Below are 16,048 nucleotides of genomic sequence, written 5' to 3' on the forward strand. Positions count from 1 at the left end.
TGAGATGGTGTTACTTGATGATAGACAGAGATTGAATTACCCTTGTTTCTGACGACACTGGATATGAACTGTAACAGGGAGCTCAATGGTATAAGTTGGTAGAAGACAGTTGTGGCTTAAGTGGGACTCTTACTTTCCTTGCAGCTAGACATTCGTAACTTGCTGGTGGCACTGCAGGAGGAGGGTTTGCGGGTGGTGTATGGGTGTGGAGACAAGGGCTTCCCATCCATGGAACCAGGCCCTGGTTTACTATATCCAGCTAGCTGAAGAGGAAAGCCTAGAAAGAAAAGGCCTTCCTAACTAAGGATCTCAGCTCTGTTTTCATGGACCCACCAATGAAGGCAGACATTCAGAGGAGCAGGAGAGCAGGGCATGCTCCTGCCTGGTGGTAACTGTCCTGCTGTGTTTCTGGGATGTGCATTCACATTGGCAGCTTTTCATGCCCTGGGACTATTACAGCTTAGGGACTGGGGAGACTTCAGGATGTGACTTATGCCTGGGAGTGAAGGGAGTGGTGGCTTGTGTAGAGTAGGAAGAAGGTGGAAAGTATTTCACCCCCACTTGCTTGCTCAGTAATGTTTAACATTTTGATTGGTGCTGTGGGTTTTGGTGGTCGTTATCTTTTAATTACAGTTTAGAGAGGCTGTGTGTGTGTCTGTGTATGAGAGAAAGAGAGATACTGGTTTATCTCACTGAGACCTGTCTATATCCTACATGATGCTGGATTTTTTTTTTTTTTTTTTTTTTTTTTTTAAATTTAGATGGAGTCTCGCTCTGCCACCAGGCTGAAATGCAGTGGCATGATCTCGGCCCACTGCAACCTTCGCCTCCCAGGTTCGAGCGATTCTCCTGCCTCAGCCTCCTGAGTAGCTGGGACTACAGGTGCATGCTACCATGCCTGGCTAATTTTTGTATTTTTAGTAGAGATGAGGTTTCACCGTGTTGGCCAGGATGGTCTCCATCTCTTGACCTCACGATCTACCCGCCTCTGCCTCACAAAGTGCTGGAATTACAGGCATGACCCACCATGCCTGGCAGACTTTTGATTAATAAAAATCTTTTGGCTGGGCGCAGAGGCTCACGCCTGTAATCCCAGCACTTTGGGAGGCCAAGGAGGGCAGATCAGTTGAGGTCAGGAGTTCGAGACCATCCTGGCTAACATGGTGAAACTTTGTCGCTACTAAAAATACAAAGATTATTTGGGCGTGGTGGCAAGCGCCTGTAATCCCAGCTACTCAAGAAGCTGAAGCAGGAGAGTTGTTTGAACCCAGGAGGCAGAGGTTGCAATGAGTAGTAATCGCACCACTGCTCTCCAGTCTAGGCAACAGAGCGAGACTTCGTCTCAAAAAAACAAAAAAGAAACAAACAAAAAACACAAAGAAAACTAAAAATCATTTTTTTTTTTTTTAAGCAAAATCCCTAGTCTCCAGACTATGTTGTTAATTTAAAGAGTTACTATTGAGGGATTCTCTTATTCATCATTTGTTAATGGAAGCATTTCTGGATACACGTAAACATATGAGTTGTCAAGCCAAATTGTTGACAGATTAGAACACTATGCTGTTGACCCCTGTTTCCATGTTACTCCCTCTTAGATATATTGGAAGATTGGCAGAATGGCAAGGCTGGAACGTATACCCATAGTGAGAAACTGCTCTAATATCGCAAACCATGGGCCTAGAGCCTGAGACAGGTTTCTACCCACACTTGGCCATTCTTGGCTTAGCCGGTAGGAACATTCACTAGTCTTTAATGTGCTAATGGTATTTTAGAGTGCCTTCCTAAGTTTTGGGTCTTTTTCATCAGACAGTATATACACTTCTTAAAATGCTGATGAAGCACAGAATTAATCTTGCATACATAAGATTTAAAGTTTTCCAATGGCAAGCTTGAGATTCTTATTCTGTAGTGAGTTTTTATTGGTATAGTTTGTATTACTATGATCACAAAACATCATTGGTCCAAATATATCCTTTTGCTTACTCGTCCAGTTAAACACTAGCTCTATTTAAATGAGTTTTTAATGAACCATGCTAGCAAGCAAGGCTCAGAGAATGATTAAGGATTTAGTATTGTCTCTGTGTCATTAAAGTAAATTCAGTCATCAGAAAGCTTACAAATTGATTTTTAGTTGCCTTTGTTGTTGTGTCTACATAATAATTAGTTACTACATCATTACATTTGCTTCTGAGATTATTCATCTTGCCCATTTGCCAGTCTTACCATGTTCTCTTTGAGGGAAAACTGCATGGGTTCATGATAAAATCACAACTCATGCCACTTCCTCCAGTTTGGAGTCAACCTGTCTGTATGTGATTAGTGCATTTCAGAATTATTTTGTTCTGTCTTACTGTGCTATCCTACTTTTTATTACTACTTAAGCAGTAGTGTAATGTAGTTGTAACCTCATGGGTGGGTACCAGTGTAACAATGGCACTTGTGATAGAGAGTAGAGCAAGAGGGATTTATATTATATTTGGCAGGTGGGTCAGCTAGCTGATGGCTATACAAATTTGCATATTTTCATTGTGGTTTGTGGTTGACATACTCAAGGCTATTATTGAACGTAAGTCCTAAATTGGGAATCTAGTTAGTCTGAAGGCTCAGTAGGTGATAGACTGTGTCACCCTGAGGGACAACAGAATTAAATTTCAGCTCCGAAATGTAAGCATCAGGGCTAGGGAGTATCATAGGTGAATATCTTGCTCTGTGGTTTCCAGATGGAGTGGAATATCTCTATTAGACATGAGTGTTCAAGAAATACTTTCTTCTCAAAGGATGGCATTAGCTCTTGTGGGACAGGTCTCCCTTTGGCGATTGACAGATAGAAGCTTATGATGGTGGTGGCCTCCTGACTTGTTCAGGAGGCAGCGGGAATGTCCTGCCCTCTCCTGTGTGATATTTTGTCGGAAATGGCTCTATTAAAGATTGATCTCATTTAGCTCCCTTCTTATGTTGGATTAATATACTGTGATAATCTACACAAGCATGTTAGTGTTTGGTTAGTTTTTCTTTTATGTAAGTGCCACAGGTTATCACGTGTGCTTTATGGGAGACAAGTGTAAATGAAATCTTTAAAAAAAAATAAGCGATAGATAAAGGGGAATTCAGGAGCTCAAATACTTGATCTAATTTATAATTTTTTTGGGCATCCTTGAGTGAAAGGACAGAAGAATTTAAATGTATTGGTAGGTACGATCCTAATTATAGAAATCTATAATTTAATAAACTATGGACAGGAAAAGTGATTTTTGAATTAGCGATAGTTTAGAATTATACATCATGGAACAGCCTCGCTTCAAACTTAAAAAATGTGTGTATCTCCAACTCCTTTAGTTTTATTTTTAATTTTTTGAAATTTATTGCATTGTGCTCTAGTTCTCCCATATCTGCTGAATTTTCTTTCTGTTTTCTCCTATCACATTTCTTCTTTATAGGCACATCTGCCCATGACATCTGCCTACTGTCTCTCATACACATACTTTCTGTGTTGTGCTTCTTGTCGATTAAGCCGCTGGATCTGACTTGACTCATGGAGGCTGCTTATGTTTCTTAGGTGAAGAGAGGGTCATGGAGGCATCTTCAGGTTTATTCTTGTTTCTGGTATTCTCCAACATGTTTTGTGCTTTATCCAGGGCCAAAATATGATGCCTTTTTAAAAGAATTAAAAGTCTTTATTTCATAGTGAAACAATTCTATATATTGACATTGAGTATCCAATGACACCCGTCATAATTGACTTCCCCTGGATATGTTTAGCTTGTACATGAAGAAAGCAATGGAAAGTGAGAGATTGCTCACAGGGTGTCACAATAAAACGGCTTCTCAGGGTGTGTGGAGTTTGAACCTAGAGGTCTTTGAGATTTCACTTAGTCTTGGCTTAAATCAGCTTTCATTTTCCTGTATGAGGGTAGAATCTGCAAGTTCTGATCCTTTTAAGCCCTCTGTTTAAGACTGAGTGATGGCATCAGCAGCATGGCATTGTCTGTGATGATCTTTGTTACCCTCAGATACGTTCAGAAAAATTTTAAGTAGTGTCATCAAAATTGCATTAATTTGATAAAGGCAGGTTATTACCTTTGGTTAATCAAAAATGAACAGAATCCTATTCAGAGGCCTTCAGATGATCTTAGTTTGTAGGCTGCCTGTGCTGTGAATATGTTAGATGCTCCAGAGCAGGAAGATTTGGACAAAATAGGATCTTTGACTTGATTTCCTGTCTCAAATTTATTCTGTATTTATTTATATGGTAGTCAGATTCATCTGTCTGAGCCTCAGCTTTGCTTCCCGTCAAGTGAAATAATAAAAACGTCTTTGTATTTCTGTGGGGCCCTCTAGAGGAGGATGTAGAGTGTCTGTGGAAGCTCTTCATTTTGTGGCCATATCTATGTTGAACATGCATTTTCTAGCATGTTGTCTTCTTTCCTTGTTCTTTTTTCCCTTACTATTCCTGTGTAGATCCAAGACACAGCGATTGAGCTTTGTATCAGTCTTCTTTACTCTTGAAATTGATTCTCATATTCACAAAAGTAGAACGTATTTATCAACCATCACAACATAATTCAATAAAAGCTCATAGTAAACGTGCGTATTGTGTTCTGGGAGTTGTATACCTTATCTCTCCATTTGTCTCACATCTGGCAGAGCAGGAATAAGTGGCTGAAAACAATGCAAATTCATTACCTGGCAGTTCTGCTTGGTAAAAGGCTGACAGGTCAGAATGCCATAATATCAACGTGTTAACTGTGCTCCTTTCTTAAGGCTCTAGGGGAGAATCCCTGTCCTTGTCTCCTAAATGCTGCTCACATTCCTTGGCTCATGACTCCCTTTGTTCATCTTCAAGGTGGGCAGTGTAGTATTTCTCTGGCCATCATCACGTCTCTCTCTGGCCACAGCCGGGCCTGGCTCTCCATTTTTCCAGACTTATATAATTAGATGGGGCTCTACCTGGATAATGAAGGATAACCTTTCCATTTTAAGATTCTTAAACTCCATTGGTCTGCAAAGTCCCTTTTGCCGTAGAAGGTAACATTCACTGGTTCCAGGAGTTTGGGTGTGGATAACTTTGGGGAGACCATTATTCTGTCTACCCATAACCACCATCCTCTTTTCCAAATGAGAGTAAGGTTTAGAGATGTTAGAGAGGCAACTGGATTTACCGACAGCTACCCCAAAAATAAGGTCAGAGCTGACTTTGAATGTAGCTTTCTCTGATTCTCTATTGCTGTTAGCCACTTTGCTACATGCAGTTGTGGGCTTTCAGGCCTTAATTTTACCTATTAAAGGGATTCCCTAGATCCAAGGGTTTTATAAGCATTTCTGTGCGATGTTTCTATAACAGGTTTTCTATTGGGGGGTTCTGATGTTTCATAGTTAAAGTGACTTGTCCTGAGGTAGGGGAAAGTGGGTGACAATGTTTAGAGTTTTTTTTATGCTTGGGCTATTGTAGGTGTTATCCAAATTCTGCCTGTCTTTTCTCATAGAGACTTGATAGATGAATGGAACAGAAGAGAGATTAATAATTATTGCAAGGAAAAAATAAACTTTCAAAATGATCTACTTTGTGGACAGCAGCGAAGATTCCATCTGTTAAATTAGAATTTGAGTAACATTTCACAAATTTAAAAGACTTTTCCTTCACTTTTTGAAGGGCATGATAGAGATTTTTAATATGCTGTGTTTTTTTGTGAAGGTTCCCCTGCGATAGTTTTTTTTTTTTTTTTTTTGCGCTGTGTTACTATATGTATTCTTTTAGAGTAGATTTTCTACAATTATGTGTCTTTCTCAATTTAACACAAAATTATTTCATATTGGGACCTGGCACTTAAATTTTGGTTTAAAAGAAAGCTGTAGAATTGTATGTTATTGGCACCAACTGTGATTCTATAATGTTTTCTAAAAATGCTGGAGATAATTATTGAAACTAATATATATGTATAAGCTCTTCCATCATGTGTGGCATTTAAAGACTTGTTCTTTGTAATTTTCAGTCTCCATTTTTAGTTTGCAGAAAGGACTCGATTCTTTAGAGAACACATCATTGTGAAAAGTTAATAACAAAACATGAATTTCATTTGCTTCCAATTAAGCACCAAAATGTCAAAACTTAATATCTTGAAAATGCATATTAAACCACACACCTTATGAAAAGTATGATGATATTAAAATCAAGTGTAGCAATCCAAAATCCTCATGCAGAGCTTGAAATGAGTGTTTTTACTTTTTTGGGGCTACAAAGGTACCTTGACTTTTAGTTTTATTGTTCAAGCTGAAACTAAAATTGCATGTTACTAGAAAGATGGGCATTATACTTGGACTGGGTTGTCAAACTAGGGACCATGGGCCGAATTTGGCCTGTTTATTTTATAAATAAAGTTTTATTTAAATGTAGTCACAGTCATTTGTTTTTGCATTGTCTGCTGGTACTCTTTCATACTATAATTGGTGAGTAGAGTTGTTATGAAAGAGACAGTATGGACCACAGCTCCAAAAATATTTACTGTCTTATTCTTTTCAGGAAAAGTTTGCCAGTTGACCCCTAATCTAGGGGCATGTCTGTGTCTCTAATACAGGCAGACACTTGCCAGTCACTGTCAGATAAACAAACTGATTTTACTATATATGGATAATTTGATGTATACGTATGCATACTTTGCCATTTTTTTGTAAATATTAAGGACTTCTTTTCCCATTTATGTTGTTCATTATAAGGTTGAATAGCCCAATTATTCATCCTACTGTGATTTCTTCATACCAGTTACCCTGGTACGGTATGAACCCTGGTATGGTTCTTCCAGATTGTTTAATCAGCTGATTCTATCTATACATCAGCAGGTTTCTGTACAATGGTTTTCTTCGTTATATCATAAATGGATCGATGATATATAAATGTTCATGGAAATAGCATTTGTTCAAAATGACAAAGCCATTTATAAAAGGAGGACTGTAATTATGAGTCCTACTCATATTCTGTATATTCACATTTCTGTTTTTTACCTGAGACAAGTATTGGCCTTGAAAAAGCTTGGATTGGAGGCAGGGGAGGGGTTTGTTTTGGTTCCAGTCATGGTTCTTTTCTTGGAAGGCTAAGCTGAGTTGCTAGGTGTGGGATTGAAGGGTGAATCTCCAAGGTGACAGCCATTGTGGATCCTTAGAAGTATTTTTACTCTTTGGGGTATATTTTCTATTTTATTTATTTTTTTGAGATGGAATCTTGCTCTGTTTCCCAGGCTGGAGTACAATGGCAGGATCTTGGCTCACTGCAACCTCCGCCTTCTGGGTTCAAGCAGTTCTCCTGCCTCAGTCTCCTGGGTAGCTGGGATTACAGATGCGTGCCACCACACCTGGCTAATTTTTTATGTTTTTGGTAAAGACTGGATTTCATCATGTTGGCCAGGCTGGCCTTGAACTCCTGACCTCAAGTGATCCACCTGTCTCAGCCTCCCAAAGTGCTGGGATTACAGGCATGAGCCACGGTGCCTCCCTACGCTTTGGGACTTATAAGAAGAAGTATATTAGCATCCTAAGAACTGTATTAGTTATAAGAAGACACAGAGTTATTTTTTTTTTTATTTTTATAGCTTTTTAAAATATAACATTTAAAACTTTTAATTTGAAACAATTTTATACTTCAGAAAAGTTGGTTTTATGGAAAGAGTATTTCCATATACGCTTCATCTATCCCTAATGTTAACATTTTACATAATCGTAGAACAATTATCAAAAGTAAGAAACTCACACTGAGTCAGTACTGTCAACTAATCAGAGCTCATTAGAATTGTGCCTATTTTTTCACTAATGGCCTTTTTCTGTCCTCCCACTGCATGTAGTTCTCATTCTTCCTCAGACTACTCCAGTTTGCACAATTTCCTTATTGTCCTCATTCTTTCTTTTACTTTCATGACCCTTGATACTTTTGGAGAGCCTTATTTGTGTTTCAGAATATCCCTCAATTTGGGTTTGTCTGATGTTTCCTCACAATTAGATGGAAGTTATACATTTTTGGCAAGAATACCACAAAAGTAATGTTATATACTTCCCAGTGCATTTTATCAGATGGTACGTGATATTGCTACATCTTACTATGAATGATGTTAACGTGGGTACAGCAGTGGCTGCCAAGTTTCTCCACTTCAACGATATTGCTGTTTTGCTTTTTAGTCAAAATGACTCTTCTGGGGAGACATTCTGAGCCATTTATCATCATATTCACACCCATTAATGTTAGCATCCATTAGTAGATTTTACGTGAACAATTTTTACTGTGGAGGTTGCCTAATGATGATTTCTGTTGTCATTATTCCTTCTGTGTATTATTTGGAATGCTATAGCAGAGAACAGCTGTTTATTCTGTACCATTTATTTGTTCAATTATTTATATTATGGACACATGGATTTTAGTTTATTCTTTGGATAATGATCCAATGCCAGTATGATTTCTTTAGTTTGTAAGTTGTCTTAGCTTTGTCCGTTGGGAGCCCCTTCAGGTTGACACCTGCTTCCCTTTGATGTGCCTTCATCATTTTTGAGTACCCCTTACTTTTTGACATCACAAGGTATTCCATGCTTACCATGTGTTTCCCTGACCACAGCCCTGAAATCAACCGTTTGTCAAGGAGCCCTTGTTCATTAACTGGAGAATGGTATTAGAAACCATAATCGGGTTACTAGGTATGCTCAGTGGCACTGGGGATGCGTCTGTTTCTAGGATCCCTGTGTGGACAGAGCTGCGAACTCTGTATACTCAGACATGCCTTAACAGTTGTTGGTATACTTACCCATTTGTCTGTGTATTTACCTAACTATGTACTTATAAAAACTGTGAGTTTGGCCGGGAGCAGTGGCTCATGCCTGTAATCCCAGCACTTTCGGAGGCTGAGGCGGGCAGATCACTTGAGGTCAGAAGTTTGAGACTGGCCTGGCCAATATGTTGAAACCCTAGCTCTACCAAAAATACAAAAATTACCCGGGTGTGGTGGCATACGCCTGTAATCCCAGCTACTTGAGAGGCTGAGGCAGAAGAATCACTTGAACCCAGGAAGTGGCGGTTGCAGTGAGCCAAAATCATGCGGTTGCATTCCAGCCTGGGTGTCTCAGCGAGTCTCCATCTCAAAACAAAACAAACAAAAACTGAGCTCATACTGATGTCCTGGATTCCATTCTGAACACCAGTTTATTCTAGCTTTTTCTTCTCTATAACTTCTGTTTCTGTGAAAACATCTGCTTTCATTATCAAAAATATTTGCACTCTTTTGTTCATTCTTGGTGTGTGTTTGTGTGTGTGTGGGTGTAGTAGAGTGAGAATTGCTAAAGAGAAACAAATTTACTAACTAGAATAAATATTTGTATGACAGTTTGTCTTTAGCATGTATCTTATGCACAAATAAGATACGTTTAGTTTTTAATATCCCCTTTTTATGTGACTAGTAGTTCATACCATGTGTGTATACACACACACACAGATATGTATGTATACTCATATATATACACACACTCTTTTGCATTTTTCTTTTCCATTTAAATATATATCCTATATTTTAAAGAAGATTTATATCTGTCCCTGACTTAGCATGCTGTGATAGCAAAGAATTTTATTATTTTTTACCCATAGACTTTTGAATATGAAATGTACGACTTAGAATTATGCAAGTAAAGCATCAAAATTTAGGGAAAGACTGTTTCTTTGAGATTTTTCTTCCTAAAACTTACCATTCTAGGGTCATTTATATCAGTAGTTTTGCACTATAGAATTATGTCAAAATAGTACAAAATTTTGGTAGTAAATTAAGTGCCTTTATTTTTAAGTGCACATTTACCTTTCATTTCTAGCTGGTAGCGGTGTTTGATGAGCAGGATCCACATCATGGAGGTGATGGCACCAGTGCCAGTTCAACGGGTACCCAGAGCCCAGAGATATTTGGTAGTGAGCTTGGCACCAACAGTGTCTCAGCCTTTCATCCTTACCAAGCAACAAGTGAAATTGAGGTCACACCTTCAGTCCTTCGAGCAAGTAAGTGAAAGCTCTTTCTTCTCTTCACATTTCATCTTAATTTACAGGAATACCAACTTTTGTTATTCATCCATGCCCCTGTAAATGGAATTATCTGCTTTTTTTTTTTTCCCCAAAAATTAAGTTTAGGACCCAGGCAAATGTCGTTTGCACGAGAAGTAGGCAGTTCTTTACATTGTAATAGATTAGGCTTACTTTACTTTCGACTAGTAGACTTTCCGTGACTCACTAACTGTAAATAAGGACAATAGTTCGTTAAATTATTTGGATTTTCCTTTCCATATATTTATCTGAATGCTAGAACAAGTAGAAATGATCAAAGAGCTTTGCATTGAAACAAAACATGGCATCATTCATTATAGTCAACTCTGTTACAACCATCATTTATATTACTTGAACTTTATCTGAAGAGCTGCAGAAGAAGAGACTTCCCTGTCAAAGTTATCTTCAGGGATTTGGGTGAGCAGAATACCTCTTTAGGGAAGGGGAATATGGACATAGTGAGTCCTATATGAGGAATCCTAGGACCCTTAGTATTCCAGATCTAGGATACTTGCCTAAAGAGTTCTGTTAGCCATTCTTGGAAGGTACTCATAAAAGTCAGGTATTTTTGCTACAAGTATTTAGTGTTTTTAGTTGTATAATCTTGTAATTGAGCAGTTGTTAAGAGTTAGAAGATCACTTTCAATAAATGCATAAGCTTAAAAGATTTTTTGTCTGGGGGGGTGGCTTATGCCTATAATCCCAGCACTTTGGGAGGCCGAGGTGGGTGGATCACCTGAGGTCAGGAGTTTGAGACCAGCCTGGCCAACATGGTGAAACCTCGTCTCTACTAAAAACACAAAAATTAGCCAGGTGTGGTGGCAGATGCCTGTAATCCCAGCTACTTGGGAGGCTGAAACAAGAGAATTGCTTGAACGATTGGAGGATGGAGGTGGAGGTTGCAGTGAACTGAGATTGTGCCACTGCACTCCAGCCTGGGCAACAGAGTGAGGGGAAATAAAAGGATTATTTATTTTTTAGGTACATCTATTTGGAAACACTTCTTTTTTTTTCAGGTAGAAAATTTGGGTCTTATGTGTATTTCGTGATTGGTAGTCTTCAGTAGATCTTTATAAATAGATGGGTAATAATATATGTTAATTATATATATATTTAGGATATAGAATATCGGTAGATAATATTTAGAATGTATAATTTATTCTTCTAAAAGTGCATCCTAATTCCCGTTTTTTGCATTGATAGCAATCTGTAGTAATTTGGCAATTTGCTTCTAGATGTTTGCAAACTACTTCTGCTTCTGTTGTCCCTTGAAGATATATATAAAGAGAACAAGGAAAGAAGAGCAGTTTAACAGTTAGAGGTCTGTTAGCCCATCAGAACCCACAGGACAAGTGTGCCATACAGAGGTGTAGAGAATTTAGAAGGTATAGTTCAAGATGGGATATGTAAGTGATACTCTAGAGGATTGCGTGCAGCTGCAGACCAGTGCTATCCACTTACTACAATTGCTTTCTATCATCCAGACAAGATCGGACTCAGATACAATGACATGTTTCCAAGGATGCTTGGGGTGGAAGAGAACCTATAAGTTGTTTTAGTTGAATATTTTTTATATGCAAGAGATTTAGGTTTATTTATGCACATATTCAAGAAACTAATTTTGTGAAAATAATTTTTGTTTACTAGGATATACTGTTTAAAAAGTTTTATATTGGATTTGCTTTGGGCAGTGTTTTTCAAAAGGTGAGGCATGTACCGTAAAGGGTATACAAAATGATGTGTAGGTGGTACACTAGTTACCCTGGTTGATTTTTTTTTACTAGCTCATTAAATCTACGACTTAGTGGATATCTGCTTGGAATGATCCTGTGTATACAATGTTGACTGCCTAAATTTGACTCATGGAAAATTTTAATTAAATAGTAGTTCAGGTCTTCAGATACCAGAAGTTTGGAAAATAGTGTCTTTATTTGAGTAATAACACTGTAATGTATGTACTTAAATACAGAACTTTCTGTTGTGTTATTGTTGTACTTGTATCTTTTCTAAAGCAATATGTAGCTTTAATATAGCTGCACCATAAAAATATTACAAGAAAAGTTAATTCCTTTATGTTGATTTATGAAGTCAATTGACATACTTTCCATCAATTTTTACCTTTTGACTGCCCTGGGCTCAACAAAATTTCTAACACATAACCATCCACATTTGACTGGCATTATGTATTAAAATTTAAATGGTGTTTTAAACCATTTAAACAAATATCTCTTTTTATCTTGTTTTTATTGAGAAAAAGAAGTTACATTTGAAACGTATGTGTTGTCTTGCAGCCACCAGTGGGAGAATATGCAAATCGTATTTTCTTGTTCTCATTTTGGTATGCTAAGGTTTAGATTTTCAGGTCTTGGCAGGCATTGGGTTAAGCATCTACTATACACAGGTCCATTCACACATGAGTCACCTGTCAAGGTGATTTTTCATACTGCGTTAATGACATTCATTCAGACATAGAACATGAGTTTGTCTGTACTGGCCATGCTTTGTACTAGGTGGTGAGTCCAGGGTTGAGTTAATAAGGCCTAGCGCTTGCTATCAAGGAGCTGTAGTTAGTAGTAAATAGTTAGTAGTCTAACTGTTTACAGATATGAAAAGAAAGAAGCCAACAATATGTAGAGATTTGCTTAACTGAAGGATAATCGACACTAATTGGGGACATGACTGATAAAGGCTTTTAGATAAATAAATTTCTAATTTTTGCCTTAAAGAAGGAGTGGTCACTTTCCTGTTTTCCAATGAATGAATTCACTCATCTCCTTTGTTCCATCAAGAATTGGTGGAAATTGAGAAAAATATATAGAGTATGTATTTTTTTTTTTCCATAGAAAAATGGATATGAAGTTTGGGTATTAAGATAAAGCCTAGATGGTTTTCATAGGTAGAATTCTCATCTTGAGGTCTTTTTATGTTTCCCTAGAAGCTGCCTTTAATTTAGCCTTGAGCTTTTTTTGTAGAAAATACAGAGAGATCACTGATTTAGTTAAATCATTGCTCCTCAACCACAGTAGTGTTTTTTCTCCAAGGAACATTTATCAGTGTCTGGTGATATTTTTGGTTGTGACAACTGGTGGAGTTGGGCATTGAGTAGAGGTCAAGGACACTAGTACACACCTTACAAGCACAGGACAGTCCCACATCAGAGAACTCTGCAGCCCAGATGTCAGTAGTGCCACGGTTAGAAATCCTGAATTAAATTTACATCATTGTTTGTGTAGTCAAAATAGCAGTTAACTTAAAACTTCAGAAATATTTTATTGATTCAGTATATTGAACAATATCCTGAATAACACCCTTAAACTAGTAAACATGTGATTACTAGTTAATAAAAATGTAGGAAAAGAGAAAGTTAAGTAAGATAATCCAGACTGGGCGCGGTGGCTCATGCCTGTAATCCCAGCACTTTGGGATGCCAAGGCAGGCGAATCATGACGTCAGGAGTTGGAGACCAGCCTGGCCAACATGGTGAAACCCCGTCTCCACTAAAAATACAAAAAAAATTACCTGGGCACGGTGGCACACGCCTGTAGTCCCAGCTATTCGGGAGGCTGAGACATGGAGAATCTCTTGAACCCGGAAGGTGGAGGTTGCAATGAGCCGAGATCATACCCTTGCATTCCAGCCTGGGCGACAGAATGAGACTCTGGCTCCAAACCAACCTACCTACCTACCTACCTACCTACCTACCTATGGAGAAGGAAGAGCATAGGATGGAGAAAGTAAAATAGAAACTAGATGCATACTACTTCCTTCCTTCTGTATATTTGAGGTTGGAACTATATCATCTTTTACATAATTATAAAATGATCAATTTTTAATTTTTACAGTACACATTTCAAATGAATATTAATATTCATACATTTAATAAATTTCAATTTTAAAAATAAAAAATGAATATGAAATATCTGACCTTAAATATAATTTTAGTCGGTAGCCTAAACATAACAAGAGTAACCATTTCAATTAATTTTAAGCAATTTGTACAAACAAAGGGAGATGTATCCTAAGGAAAAAAAGAACTGCCTAACGACAAGGACCCTGAAACTGTTTGTTGTTGGTATTGTTAATCTTAGAGTTTTGGGTGGGTATTACAGGATGAAAGAGATGGGAAATTATAATATTCTAATTCTGTCATTCCTGGTGTCATTGAGTACCCAGTATTCTTAATATAGAAGAAAAAGTGTACAGATATAAGTTAAAGGAGAATGAACAAAAATTGGATAGTCCTCAGTTTAGACATGTCCATAATTAATTCCTGATATGTTTTAATTTTTTAAAAAGGGAGAGGGAAGAAAAACTCCTGTGTATATTCACAGAAAAGGTCTAGAATCAATGACCAACCCAGGAACTCAGCATTTCTCAATCCAGACTATACTCTGGAAATAGCATTTTTTCATTTGAGGGGATCAGAGCTTCTTAGAGAAATGCCTGAATGCGAGTCTGTACAGGAAATGTATGGAATCATCCTGTCATATCAGAAAATAGAGCAGTTTTGAAAGATTACTTGGGTGGGCCAGAGGGCCTAGGAGGCGACACGATGCTCCTCCTGGCCAAAGACGGGACAGTGGGAGCCTCAATAAAGATAGCAACAACAATACGTGCATGAATGTGTAATGATAATGAAACCAGCAAGCAAGGAGAAAGCTACTAGTGAACCATCTTATTATTTGGAAACCTTATGAAGGAGGGCAGCAATAATTCATCTATTCTATGTTTCCTTGTAGTGTGGTTTCACTGGATATTCAAATACTTGCTTTTTTTGTAAGTATTTCAGCTAATAAATGAAGACATAATGATAGCATTGGAATATTGCTATTCTGCAACTTCTGATGAAATAATGGATCTAGGTACTGATTATTGCTAGGGTCTTGATGTGTCCCCCCAAATTTACATGTTGGAAATGTAATCCCTAGTACAACAGTGTTGGGAGGTGTAGCCTAATGGGAAGTGTTCAGGTCATAAAGTTGGTTATGATTTGGAAAACTGTTCAAAGAAAGATAAAATTAACAGCCCCGGCTGGTAATTTATAAAGGACCTCGTCTGTATTAAAAATCAAAATATTAGGTGAACATGGTGGTGTGTGACTGCACTCGCTGTGGCTCGGGAGGCTGAGGCAAGAGGATTTCTTGAGCCTGGGCGATCAAGGCTACAGTGAGCTGTGATTGTCCACTGCACACCAGACTGAGTGACAGAGGGAGACTCTGTCACAAAGAAAAAAAGAAATGATCTATTCCGCATGTCCTTCATGTGATTGGTATCACTGTATAACCAAATAGTAGATGAAGAGGAAATCACTTTGTATATATGTATTAAAAATTACTTCTTAGTATAAAAAGAGTTTAGCATGAAAATAACTTAGTATAAAAAGAGCTTGAAGTATTAGGGTTACTCTGTTGCTTTGTCATGTGAGGACGCTGCATTCATTCTCTTTCCCTTCTACCTTCCTACATGTGAGGATGCAGTAAGAAGGTCCTCTTCAGATGCCAGCCCCTTGATCTTGGGCTTCCTGGGCTCCAGAACTGTGAGGGAGTACATTGCTGTTCTTTATAAATTACCAGTGTCAGGTACCTTGTTAGAGCAGGACAAAATGAACTAAGACAGTCACCATTAAAAAATAATAAGGAGAGACAACCAAGCCTTGTATGCCTTCTGATGAAAAAAACACAACACCTCCTATGAGGTAGTCTTGACAAAAGAAATTAATCATGAATCTGATCATACATCTAAATCCAAGTGCCTATTTACAGGAAATACAGAACCCTGAGAAGCATGTGAACACGATAGGGGTGCAATCAGCCTAGTCAAGATGGTGGGAAACTGTAAGACAAATGGACCACGTTCTTCAATAAAATCAACTGCACGGGCAGAAAGAGATGGAGAGGGAATTTATAAGTTAATAGAAACTTTTAAGAGATGTAACATCCAATCATAATGTCTGGATCTTATTTAAATCCTGATTTAAATGAAGCTTAATAGAAAGAA

At 37.9% G+C, this 16,048-nt stretch overlaps 1 protein-coding gene across 28 annotated transcripts in view; it reads left to right on the forward strand.

Annotated features, from left to right (window-relative positions):
* Positions 1-16,048, forward strand: part of PARD3 (par-3 family cell polarity regulator) — a 725,699-nt gene that overhangs the window by 296,856 nt on the left and 412,795 nt on the right. For all 28 annotated transcript variants that reach the window (XM_033209510.1, XM_033209519.1, XM_033209522.1 and 25 more), the window contains one exon: positions 9,829-10,009. In XM_033209510.1, the coding sequence (XP_033065401.1) occupies positions 9,829-10,009 (181 nt within the window). The remainder of the gene's footprint in view (positions 1-9,828; positions 10,010-16,048) is intronic.

The sequence above is a fragment of the Trachypithecus francoisi genome, unplaced genomic scaffold, assembly GCF_009764315.1.
Source record: "Trachypithecus francoisi isolate TF-2019V2 unplaced genomic scaffold, Tfra_2.0 Lachesis_group9, whole genome shotgun sequence".
Lineage (NCBI taxonomy): Eukaryota > Metazoa > Chordata > Mammalia > Primates > Cercopithecidae > Trachypithecus > Trachypithecus francoisi.